Source organism: Mizuhopecten yessoensis, unplaced genomic scaffold (genome assembly GCF_002113885.1).
Source record: "Mizuhopecten yessoensis strain PY_sf001 unplaced genomic scaffold, ASM211388v2 scaffold10483, whole genome shotgun sequence".
Taxonomy (NCBI): Eukaryota; Metazoa; Mollusca; class Bivalvia; order Pectinida; family Pectinidae; genus Mizuhopecten; species Mizuhopecten yessoensis.
Genome location: NW_018408569.1, coordinates 150,416 through 164,135, shown reverse-complemented (window position 1 = coordinate 164,135; position 13,720 = coordinate 150,416). Strand labels below are relative to the sequence as shown.

The following is a 13,720-nucleotide window of genomic DNA, read 5'->3' as shown; positions in this document are numbered from 1 at the left end:
TCAGTAAGTCTACATTTATATATTTAACGATACAGGAGAGTGACTGATACTTTTCTCAGTCAGTCTACATTTATATATTTTACGATACAGGAGAGTGAATGATACTTTTTTCAGTCAGTCTACATTTATATAGTTAACGATACAGGAGAGTGAATGATACTATTCTCAGTAAGTCTTCATTTATATATTTTACGATACAGGAGAGTGAATGATACTTTTCTCAGTAAGTCTTCATTTATATATTTTACGATACAGGAGAGTGACTGATACTTTTCTCAGTCAGTCCGTCTCCAGTCATGTGATGAACAACACTTCTATACTTACGTACTTGTGCGTATTTACATTTTGTATATTAACCTGCCACATGTCTCAATTTATTTATCTATGTTTATGTACGTGTTTGCTTTTTTTTTTTTTTTTTTATTTTTCATGGGAATTTTTACATCCTGGAGAAAGCTTTTAAGAACATGTACTGTTGTACCAAGGGGAAACGCTAACGAGATTACATCTGCTGAAAGGTAGTGGTCATGTGAAATCGTTAAGTGGTAGCTCGATTTAGTGAGAGTAAAGGGTGAAGGTGATGTGTTTATCTAACGAGGAGTACTAAAACCTCATCGAATCCACAGGGACCTGAGAATTTGTTACACCGAAACCAAGATATTCAGAGTAGTAATTTTCGTGTTTTAGGAGTTTAGATCGACTTTCGGTAAAAATGACAGTAATTTTTTTTTTCAGATTCTTTATTTCCTTATGTTTACAACACATCGGATTACTCTGAACACCTTAGTTTAGGTCCAAATATAGCTGTAACAAATTCTCAGTTCCCTGTGATCGAATCCTATGACTATCACCACACTTCTGAGTTCAATTCAATTACTTATTATATATCGTAAAAGATACCAAGGTATCCTAGGCTATATAACCGCGAACAGAGACATGTTTACTAGAGTAGGACACGTGTATACATCCGGGTTATGTGACGGTGTAACTGTAACAGATCCAGTAATACACACGTCTACATGTACGTCACATAGTTGATTTAATTATTTACGTGTGACCTTAGTAACCTGAGATTACACAATAATAAAATGTACTGTATAGCCTACTACCGTGATATGACATGACATCCCTGCTAGGAAAGCGTTGACGCGCATTTTGCGACTCTACATTTTACTTTATGTCAACTGATTTCGTTGAAACATTTGGCATCAGTACTACTGTACATTATGTGACTTTGTGCCTGTTTGAGTGTTTCCCCTACACATTTATAGATGTTTTCTTCAGAAACTTATGTAGCTCATGTTTCTCCACAATAGCTTGAAAGTGACATGACTAGTGTAATGTAAATAGATAGAGTACTCGATCTATTGATGTTTAAACAATACATTACCAATACGCGACAGTAGTATAATTTTCGATATCTTCAGAACGCGACATTAATACATATTTAATGTAACTACAACCCCACAGTAATAAAAGGTACAATGTATCATCAGTATCGCAACAATGCGACAAAAGTTTACCTACCATTCGTGTAACAAATTGAAAAATTGAGACAGAACAGGGAGAAAGATCGGCACTCGTATGCAATGTCGACACGTGTTAATCAGTCATTGTGTATAACAATGACGTCGCGAAACGTGTAAATCGGTCATTGTGTATAACAATGACGTCGCGATACGTATAAATCGGTCATTGTGTATAACAACGACGTCGCGACACGTGTAAATCGGTCATTGTGTACAACAATGACATCGCGACACGTGTAAATCGGTCATTGTGTATAACAATGGCGTAGCGACACGTGTAAGTCGGTCATTGTGTATAACAATGACCTCGCGACACATGTAAATCTGTCATTGTGTATAACAATGACGTCGAGACACGTGAAAAACAGTCATTGTGTACAACAATGACATCGCGACACGTGTAAATCTGTCATTGTGTATAACAATGACGTCGCGACACGTGGAAAACAGTCATTGTGAACAACAATGACGTCGCGACACGTGAAAAACAGTCATTGTGTACAACAATGACATCGCGACACGTGTAAATCTGTCATTGTGTATAACAATGACGTCGCGACACGTGAAAAACAGTCATTGTGAACAACAATGACATCGCGACACGTGTAAATCTGTCATTGTGTATAACAATGACGTCGCGACACGTGAAAAACAGTCATTGTGAACAACAATGACATCGCGACACGTGAAAAACAGTCATTGTGTACAACAATGACATCGCGACACGTGTAAATCTGTCATTGTGTATAACAATGACGTCGCGACACGTGAAAAACAGTCATTGTGTACAACAATGACATCGCGACACGTGTAAATCTGTCATTGTGTATAACAATGACGTCGCGACACGTGTAAAACAGTCATTGTGTACAACAATGACATCGCGACACGTGTAAATCTGTCATTGTGTATAACAATGACGTCGCGACACGTGTAAAACAGTCATTGTGTACAACAATGACATCGCGACACGTGTAAATCTGTCATTGTGTATAACAATGACGTCGCGACACGTGTAAAACAGTCATTGTGTACAACAATGACATCGCGACACGTGTAAATCTGTCATTGTGTATAACAATGACGTCGCGACACGTGTAAAACAGTCATTGTGTACAACAATGACATCGCGACACGTGTAAATCTGTCATTGTGTATAACAATGACGTCGCGACACGTGTAAAACAGTCATTGTGTACAACAATGACATCGCGACACGTGTAAATCTGTCATTGTGTATAACAATGACGTCGCGACACGTGTAAAACAGTCATTGTGTATAACAATGACATCGCGACACGTGTAAATCGGTCATTGTGTATAACAATGACGTAGCGACACGTGTAAGTCGGTCATTGTGTATAACAATGACCTCGCGACACATGTAAATCTGTCATTGTGTATAACAATGACGTCGAGACACGTGAAAAACAGTCATTGTGTACAACAATGACATCGCGACACGTGTAAATCTGTCATTGTGTATAACAATGACGTCGCGACACGTGGAAAACAGTCATTGTGAACAACAATGACGTCGCGACACGTGAAAAACAGTCATTGTGTACAACAATGACATCGCGACACGTGTAAATCTGTCATTGTGTATAACAATGACGTCGCGACACGTGAAAAACAGTCATTGTGTACAACAATGACATCGCGACACGTGTAAATCTGTCATTGTGTATAACAATGACGTCGCGACACGTGAAAAACAGTCATTGTGTACAACAATGACATCGCGACACGTGTAAATCTGTCATTGTGTATAACAATGACGTCGCGACACGTGAAAAACAGTCATTGTGAACAACAAAGACATCCCGACACGTTTTAATCAGTCATTGTGTATAACAATGATGTCGCGACACGTGTAAATCAGTCATTGTGTATAACAATGACGTCACGACACGTGTAAATCTGTCATGTTGTATAACAATGACGTCGCGACACGTGTAAATCGGTCATTGTGTACAACAATGACGTCGCCACACGTGTTAATCAGTCATTGTGTATAACAATGACGTCAGGACACGTGTACACCGGTCATTGTGTACAACAATGACGTCGCGCCATGTGTAAATCTGTCAGTGACACAAGTACTGTAATACAAGAGCACGGAACAAAGGATATGCAGTGTCATCAACACAAGTTGTACAAACGAAATATGATTGATCATGTTGTTATTGATAATGTATAAATTATATATACATATATATATGTTTAGTTAAGTATTTACGGCACACGGAGTATTTATTAGTTATGATATATTAAAATATTAAAATAATATAATAATAATATTCTTTAACTAAAACATAACATGCGCGTTACTGGATATAAATAAACATAATTGACTGATTATTCGGTAAACTCTTCATTATATTTATATGTCGCCATCTTACACTTACACTGAAATCAAACCCGTTTCAAAGCACAGTGGTAAATCATAAGTCATACATACTCCTAGAATTTGCATGGCACTCATGGAATTTCTGGAAATACTTTTTGACATTGGGATACCCGTTGTTTTAGCAATACATTTGAAAGGAATCAATGAAAATGAATTGTAGATTGGTAAAGAACTAAACTTTGTGTCATTTATCGGTGTATAGATCAGGTCTACAATGCAGTCCATGTAAATCTACATATACTGCCATGTATATCTTGATAAAAGGTAATTGGCCACGCTTCAGAAACTACGCGAATGTACATGTATCACCAATAATCAGCTTTCAGGTTGAGAAATTTGAATTAGCAAACAATGTTATGGCTTTAAAGGGCTGATAGCTAATTATTTTTCACGTACATAATTTGTCCGTTGAACATGGAGTGTGAATAGTGTTGGTAAGTGTTTAACTTCTGTGTGGTATTGTAGTTCTCTTTATATTTATTTATAAAGAATCGAAATTATTACAATAGATGGATGGAGGTTTAGACTTCTTCTAGCCCTTTGTAGACATTTCTAGTGGTAAATTATTAAAAATAGTGAAAATTGTCCTCTACACATTTTAGAATTTGTTAACATTTTTCTACTATAATCATATGTATTTTATTTTCTAGTGTTCTCTGTCAGCTTTTTTAATTTACATGTACATACTTTCTTCAATTGAAAATGGAGAGGGATGATATTTTGTATTGACTACATTTCAGCGTCGAAGGCCATTCAAATCGAGTATAGTAAACAGTGGGAATCTGTATTTCATTGGATCAACAGCATTTCCTTGGCTATCATATACAATATTTCTTCACCAGAGGAAGACCGACAACAGAGGGTACTGAAAGTCGCTCTGTGCAGTTTCTGTTCTGAATAACTCAACAGCTATAAAAAGTTGTTTTATGAAAACAATTTTAACTAGCAGTTATCGTTTACATCTTGTTAAGCGTCATAAATTTTGTTCATTATATATTGAATAATTATATAAAGCTGAGACACTGCCGTTTTACTTAGATCTCGTTACAGCGTGTAGTGACGTGTAGTGATACTTAGATCTCGTTACAGCGTGTAGTGACGTGTAGTGATACTTAGATCTCGTTACAGCGTGTAGTGACGTGTAGTGATACTAAGATCTCGTTACAGCATGTAATGACGTGTAGTGATACTTAGATCTCGTTACAGCGTGAAGTGACGTGTAGTCATACTTAGATCTCGTTACAACGTGTAGTGACGTGTAGTCATACTTTGATCTCGTTACAGCGTGTAGTCATACTTAGATCTCGTTACAGCGTGTAGTGTCGTGTAGTGATACTTAGATCTCGTTACAGCATGTAGTGGCGTGTAGTGATACTTTGATCTCGTTACAGCGTGTCGTGACGTGTAGTCATACTTTGATCTCGTTTCAGCGTGTAGTGACGTGTAGTCATACTAAGATCTCGTTACAGCGTGTAATGACGTGTAGTGACGTGTAGTGATACTAAGATCTCGTTACAGCATGTAATGACGTGTAGTGATACTTACATCTCGTTACAGCGTGAAGTGACGTGAAGTCATACTTAGATTTCGTTACAGCTTGTAGTGACGTGTAGTGATACTAAGATCTCGTTACAGCGTGTAGTGGCGAGTAGTGATACTTAGATCTCGTTACAGCTTGTAGTGACGTGTAGTGATACTAAGATCTCGTTACAGCGTGTAGTGCCGTGTAGTGATACTTAAATCTCGTTACAGCGTGCGTGACGTGGAGTCATACTTAGATTTCGTTACAGCTTGTAGTGACGTGTAGTGACGAGTAGTGATACTTAGATCTTGTTACAGCGTGTAGTGACGTGTAGTCATACTTAGATTTCGTTACAGCGTGTAATGACGTGTAGTGACGTGTAGTGATACGTAGATCACGTTACAGCGTTTAGTGACGTGTAGTGACGTGGAGTGATACTTAGATCTCGTTACAGCGTTTAGTGACGTGTAGTGACGTGTAGTGATACTTAGATCTCGTTACAGCGTGAAGTGACGTGTAGTCATACTTTGATCTCGTTACAGCGTGTAGTGACGTGTAGTCATACTTTGATGGGGTTTTTATTACCAAAACAGTCAGTTTTGTTATCTAAATATAGTAACAATAAATTGCCCAAAATTTAAAGCAAGGACAAATTTCATAATTGGCGTTCATTCTATGAACATAACTTAAGTTATTTTTTAAGAAGTTAAAGTCTTTCTGCGATAAAAAGTCTACATTCTAAGAAAAAGCTTTTGTTTGTATAAAGTTTTGTACGTAGAATACATTACGTTCACCAAAGTTATGTTAAGGCGCTGGAATCTAATTTATTAAAAGTACAAAGGGAGGGGTTTTTAAGTGTTTAAGAACGGTTAATTGTGTAAGGGTATCTGAATGAATTCACATGATCCAATAAGCGAGAAGTAGATGACGAAAATGACATGGGTCAAAAAGTTTTGAAAATAATAGTATTAAAATTACATGGTTACATTAAAAATTTGCGTAAAAACGGGTCACTGTTATGATTCAAGACGCCTCCTTTGAGCCGGCTAAAATGGTCTAGATTTTGAAATAACACGACTATCCTATAGATGATATACGCCTTAATGTCTATTAACTTCTAATTATATTATTTTTGTATCAATTTCAAAAGTTGAATACCTATCGGAATCGTTTGAAATTAAAATGAATAGAAACTGATTTTGTTTTTAATTTAAGGAAACCTCATAACAACCTTTGAGCCCGCATATCAGTGATTCAAGAGTTGTGAAGATAACTCTCTATATAAATTACAGGTTCTAACGGGAGCTGATTCTGAAACGAGTACATCTGCAATATTATTATAAAAATAGCTTCCATAGAACTAAGTTTCAACCGCAAATTCCAATTAACATTTTTTAAATACTTGATGTTTATATCTCTCGATGTTATACAATATTTTCCCTGAAAGGCGTCCTTTAATACATCACAGAAAACACCGCCAGTGAATTCTCTTTACTCTATTGCCTTATAAATGTTGAAGTATTTTTCAATATGTTGATACACCGGAGAATGTATGGATGATTAGATTACGTATGTAAAAACCTGACTTACATATTTTGTATAGATATAATTACGTACTGTTTTTGTAAACTCCTCGTGCGGACCCTTAACCGACAGATAGGGGTGATGTCGGGCTATAGTTATTTCATAAGTATTTCATACATTACTCATCCAGAGGATACAACTTAAACCAAGCATATTAATGTGTGAAGAAAAATAACAGCCAGATATTACATAAACCTTGGTTAACTCCGTCCACTTCTGCTGTTGATGATGTCACATTACTGTGTTTCGTTCGCGGAAAATGTTTTTTCTGTGAATGGTTAATAAATATTTCATACATCCGTCATATCAGAGGATATAAATTAAATTTCAAAGCATATTAATGTGTAAATAAAAATGGCAGACATTATACAGACGAAACATAGCTTACATAAGTCACTCTAAAGCGCTTTACAGTACATAAATATACAATTGATACAATTAGCATATACATTAATCAATACAATTTGAGGGATTCACAGGAGCTGCCTTACCAGGCGCTAACTACTAGTCCCATGCCACCTGGCTAATATCTCCCTTTGTGTGTATGCCTGCGTGTGTTCTGGAGATGTATTGAGTTCTGTTTTGTAGTGGGACCGTGCTTCCAACGGCATCTTTTATAGTGCCACCTCGCTTGAATGCTACAGCACAGATACCGCGACATCCACCCAGACCATTTTATATTCCACCTGGGTTGTTGGAGTTGTGTGGGCAGGAGAAAAACACTTTCTCTGATATCCCACATGTGTACGACGACTTCGAGGATTTTATAGATATATTTTTTTCGGCTAATAGAGAATATATGAAATTCCTTTCTCCCCAAATAACATGTAAGTGATGTAAAGTGATAAACTGTACACATGTGTTTAACGTGTCATTAAACGTGTCCCGTAAATGTTGTCCAGGCGTCTCTCTCCTGACGTCTGACCTGTAGCATATTACATCATGTACATGTAATATTACACGTAGGTTTAACATTGTCAGTGCTATAAAACATAATCACGCATCACTTTGTTTGGTACACACACCTGACGTGTTTAGAACACACACCTGACGTGTTCTTCCTGCCCTCTGGTTACCAAAAACTGTTACACGAGAGCGGCTATGCTTTACACAGGGGATGTACCTTTCACAATAACATCGGTGTATATCAACTAATTTTACTGTATATATATATGATATATGTGTTTTGTACGTCGTGATCCCGTATATAAACTAAGTACATCTGTACTACAGGTTCTTGTTGCGATGACTATTTAGATGACGAGGCAGGTAGGGACACCTCGAGTGTCCTCGATATAAACACTTCATTCCCAAATATTGTAATAAGCATACCAATACAATACATAAGACCTACACATTAGTTCAGTACCGTTGTTCCCACTTTCATTGTGTCAGTATTTATACTATTCATTATTACCACATTGGACCCCACACTTACCCTACTTCTCTGGCTTTCCGTTCTGCTAAAAATATCTGAAAGAGAGCTGCTTCTTTGTTTTAAAGTGTAGTCTGAATACATCTTGTTTGTGGCTCTGAGTAAAGGAAGATGAATTATGGCAATCTCTGGTCCTAAAACCATCCTACAGCAAGTCCAAAGTGCTTTGATGATCCAAGGCACCACCATCATTTTTCACACGTTCGTGTTTCTGTTCAGTGGCCTGGTCAATTGTCATTAGCAAATGGTCTTCCCTGCAACAGCCTTGCTAGTCTGGAATTATAATCAAACTTCTGGACATACTGCTTTAAGATATACCATGTCGCTATACAAATGTCAGGGTGTATTATTTTGAAGGTCAGTGGTGTTGACCAGTACTAAATTGTTGTACTTTCAACAATTCTTTGTTCAATACTTCGTCATAGAGGTAAGATGCACATTCCACATCCTGGTACTCTTAAAACACGTGCTAAGTAAGACTGCATGCAATAACCTGCCCGAGGTGCATGTCGCATATCACCAACTTACAGCTGTAACGTAGGTCAACACAACTTTTCTGTGCCTTTTCCTTCCAACAAGATCAGTCAAAATCACCTACTACATTGTATAATCAAACATGTCATAAGTATCGTACCGCGAAATATGGCTTTAGTGAAACCTGGAAAAATTACAGTAATACTCTTGTACCAGCTGTTGTTTACCCTGACAAAGATATTGCAGACAAACTTGTGGTACTACTTGGAGTTACTCTACAATGTATTGAAGGGCAACAATGCAGATTGTTGGAGACTGAATAGAAGACAATTGTTGTGATGGGCCAATCACAGATCCCGGAGCACTGTAGAATCTACTGGGACTGCCGGTCTTTGTTAAAAGCATCCCAGGTGTATCGACAAGAACCGGTGAATTTATAAATTAATCTCTTAACGGACAAAGAAAAGACAGAACAATGACTTTGATTTAAGCAGGGAATATCTTGGGACAAGCAGTGCATGCTGTGTCTGAGTGACAGACGTATACATCTGCCCCTATACGTCCCTGACCTTTTTAATAGACAAGCAGCTAGGAACATGTATGAACATTTCCAGAGGGAGTTACATATATGTAACCCCTGTCAGAAGATGGTCAGATTGGCACGCCATTCTGACAAAGGTCGTAAAGGAGCACGCCGCTAAAGTGTAATTAACAATCTGACATGTATCGAATTATACAAGTGTGATAATTATTTTATGTGTGCTCTTTGGTTCATTCGATCGACAACTTTGACAAGTTAAGGACGTACCATGTCACTCGGTACGACCAGGTGTTACTCTATTACCATAATTAAGTTGTGTGATGTGAATTTGCTGTTATGTACACAAAACAATCGACGTTAAAGAGTTGGTCATGTGTATTGCGTGTTTGTAGCCGTCGCAATTTCTTGCAATGAGTACGTCCCTAGTAAGCAATTTAATCGTAGAAATATTTACTATCGCCAATTGCCTTATGATGAGATTGCGCTACATCAAAATGACTGAATATATACAAGACGGAACTGGTAATGAATATTTTGACATGTTTTTACTAATGCATATTTTAATGCTGTAATAGTGTTTTGTATGCTAAGTGATTATGGTTAGAATCATAAAAAGAATTATTTGCTCACTGAATTTGATTGAAATCAATTAAAACTTCGTACCAGGAGTAATTCAGTATGACATTTGTTCTTGGTGTTTAAAAGCATTGATATATGTATGGTTTAAAAAGGAAACAATTGAAATACAGTGATTCTGTCAAGGCCTTACTATTTCTATGTTTAGATATAGAAAGAGTTACATCCTAAATATACAAAGGTGATATAACTTGTCTGTTAAACCGCCTCAGACGAGTGCATTGGGAACCTAATCAGACAGAAACCTTAGCTTTACCGACTCTTCATTTGTGAAAGTTACATGTGTCTCTTTAATTTGATTTCACATGTGATATTTACTGAGACGAAGAGTGAAAAAAACGATACGTTTTCTTGTCGATTCCATACGCAGAATGCTCTTAATATTGACTGTAATACCGTGAAATTATGTAAACTATTTAATTTGTAATGAAACCAGATTGTCGAAAGATATTAGTTATCAGATATATATAAGCATATGCTAATTTCTTACATTCAGTTAGACTTATCCGATACCCACGTGGTTATCCGATACCCACGTTGTTTAAGGACACGTACGGAATCAAACGGTACCGCAATGTAGTATTGTTAACATTATGTTCAACAACATTCGCAAAGTTGCTTGGTAAGCTATAGGCTGTTTGTCGACACCTTTATTTTTTCGGTCAAAGGGCATTTAAGTTCGAATCCTTCAACTTGATTTGCGGTGGTTTCCGCTCTATTTCTAAGGTTTTTTCTAACTTCATTTTCAGCGAAAATATTAAGGCAGAAGGTGACAGACACCTACCTTTGCTGGTCATTAAGTCACATGTGAAAGTCATTCGGGGTCAAATCTCCCAATGTTTGCTCTATTGCTTCATTATGTTAATGTGAAACTCTTTCTCCTATAGTGAAAAGTGTCCAAGTGACCCGGCCTGCATGGACCAGAATGGGGAAGCGGATGGAGGGAAGGAGAACGGAGCGGCCCCGGCGCATGTGGTGCTCTCAACGGAGGGGATGGACATGGAGGAGTCTGCACAGGAACACCACCCGCCGATGGAGACACTCATCTACAAAATTCGTGACAATCCTCCCATGCACCTAACTATTCTCTTCGCTTTTCAGGTAAGCACCAATTCCGCTTCCGGTTGTGATACTTGTTAGACTATGCGCATCAAACATGTGTTTCGTTTGAGATTGTACATATTGTTTGGATGAGGGGTACTTGTAGCGACGTTTTCTACGTTGCTCTGGTAGAATCTGATCTCTGTCAATGATAATGTTTCTGTATACTTCACAGTATACCTAATGCATAAGAGAGATCGGAATCGGGGCTCTAAAGACTGTATATTCATGACCAGACTGCTTGTTTGAGCACTGGATATGATAGACAGACAGGGGACGTACTTTTCTGTAGATCCCTGTAACTTCGTACTTTTTGACAGATCAAATACAGAAGAGTGCAATCGTTTTGTCGAGAGTTTTGATTGCATGTCGTAATCAAGAGTACCCCTTATATTGTTACGTCATAAATTGGTATCTTCACTATCTTGCATTTCACGACAGCGAAGATTAGCAGAATCTAGCCCTTTATGTGATGTAGGCAGCGCAACACTTTGTTAGGGTTTCTGAAGTTCAGCACGAGGCTTTGCAAAATGCTTAACTTCGGAAAACTTGTCCAATGCACCGCGCCGTCATCCGTGCCGTCATCAAAGGCGCAAGAAGAATGTCACGCATGACGCCACATGTACCTGCAATGGTGACCTTTCATAATTATGGCGCGTATAAACTGTCTTTCTCTAAAAACGTAAAGACAAATGTATCTTTTACCTTTTAAAAACAGAAAAAAACATTTGATCTGTGAAGTGTTGAAGGAATCATTTGTGGTTACTAATCTAAAAACCTGTTTAATCCGTTAATATTCAATGAATGAAATGAGCTAGGCCTTTATACTATACATAGATTCAAACTCGACAGCCAATGCCTCTCTGAAACTGTTTATATCGATTTAATGCGAGTGTTTTTAACATATCATATAGTGATAAATTAAGTAGCATGCCAAGAAACTTGATTTATAAATTGAGGCTAACACTTACATCGTCTGGGAGTAACGACGGCATGAGTAGTGTCGCCTTGTGCCTTACAAAGGTCTGTTTGATAGACACTGTTAAGACACTGGTTAATTGGTTTAAGTTGAATGTCGGTCAAACTTATCAACTATTACAGGACCATTTCCTTCCTTAATCTTCTTTATTACACAACCGGAGAATAGACAATTTTTGCACATAATTTATACTTATTTATGTTAGTGTTGTCTCATGTTTTTAAATGTATGTTTGTGTGCAAATTTGTTTATTTATGTTATAATTTTTGTGTAGATGAATGTATATATATATGTGTGTGTATGTTTGTATACACTTTATTATATGTACATGTAGTGTGTAAGTAAGTGTTCGTCCTTTATGTTAGGTTCAAATGTTTTATTATCTCAACTAAATTTACTAAATTTATGAAATATGATGAAAGAAAGAGACAGAAAGATGGATGTGAAACTAAAACCCTCCTATGAGACAACAATACATTGTAAAGGGGGAAGATCCCAGGGCTCCTCAACCCTGGCTTCCTCCGTAAACACTTGCCGAGGAAATAAAATATTTGAACCTGAAAAAAAAAAAAAAAAAAAAAAACTATTACGGGACAGCAAGATCTTCATAATCAAGTAATGTGTTTGTAATTTTCTATTTTTAGACAAGATATTGTAAATGTATTATTTAGTGACCGGGCGGTCATTGGATAACGCATTCCTCTTCGATTCTCCGATCAGACGTGAAAGGTAACGGGTCACCTGTCCGACCACGTGGGTTTTCTCTGAGTAATCTGGTTTGCTGCAACATGTATGGTGACTGATTGTATATGGTTGCTGAGTAGTGCCATTTCGTCTCTTCCTTGTTTCGCGTTACACGAGGACAAGGAACTATATTAACTGTCCCGTCGCCTTCGTGTTTCACGGGGTGAAGGGAGATATTTAGCTCTCCTATTCACACTGCAACATGAAGGCGACGCAACAATTAGTATCGTTCCGTCACCTTTTGTTTAACGCAAAACAACGAGGTGCCGAACCGACACAATTCAGCATCAAATCAGTCACCATATATAACGTTGTTGTACTTTCTTTGGCTTTGACTAGCTTGTGGCTGTCAAATGGAGCGATAATGAGGGGAGATAACTATGTATTGTTGACCTTGCAGCAAGCCCTACTTTCCCTGGCGAACCAGTTGGCGTTGTCCCTGATGGTGGCACAGGCAGTATGTGGTGATAATAGCGCGTGGTTCAAAACCCAGCTTCTCAGCTCGACGCTGTTCATGGATGGCATTACGACTATACTTATGGTTTTATTCGGCGTCAGGTAGGTCATTAAAATGGATGTGTTTGTAAGGTAGGTCATTAAAATGGATGTGTTTGTAAGGTAGGTCATTAAAATGAATGTGTTTGTAAGGTAGGTCATTAAAATGGATGTGTTTGTAAAAATATTCGAACAATTTGATGTCACAGTTGACCCAAAAGGTAAACTGAGTTTATTGTATTGTTCCGGTCTTGATCACACCTGTCG

The 13,720-nt window shown here is 37.6% G+C and overlaps 1 protein-coding gene across 5 annotated transcripts in view; it reads left to right on the top strand.

Moving 5' to 3' along the window:
• The window catches only part of LOC110460823 (solute carrier family 23 member 1-like), a 100,570-nt gene that overhangs the window by 67,842 nt on the left and 19,008 nt on the right, over positions 1-13,720 (top strand). For all 5 annotated transcript variants that reach the window (XM_021513991.1, XM_021513989.1, XM_021513992.1 and 2 more), the window contains exons 2-3: positions 11,022-11,235; positions 13,359-13,516. In XM_021513991.1, the coding sequence (XP_021369666.1) occupies positions 11,022-11,235; positions 13,359-13,516 (372 nt within the window). The remainder of the gene's footprint in view (positions 1-11,021; positions 11,236-13,358; positions 13,517-13,720) is intronic.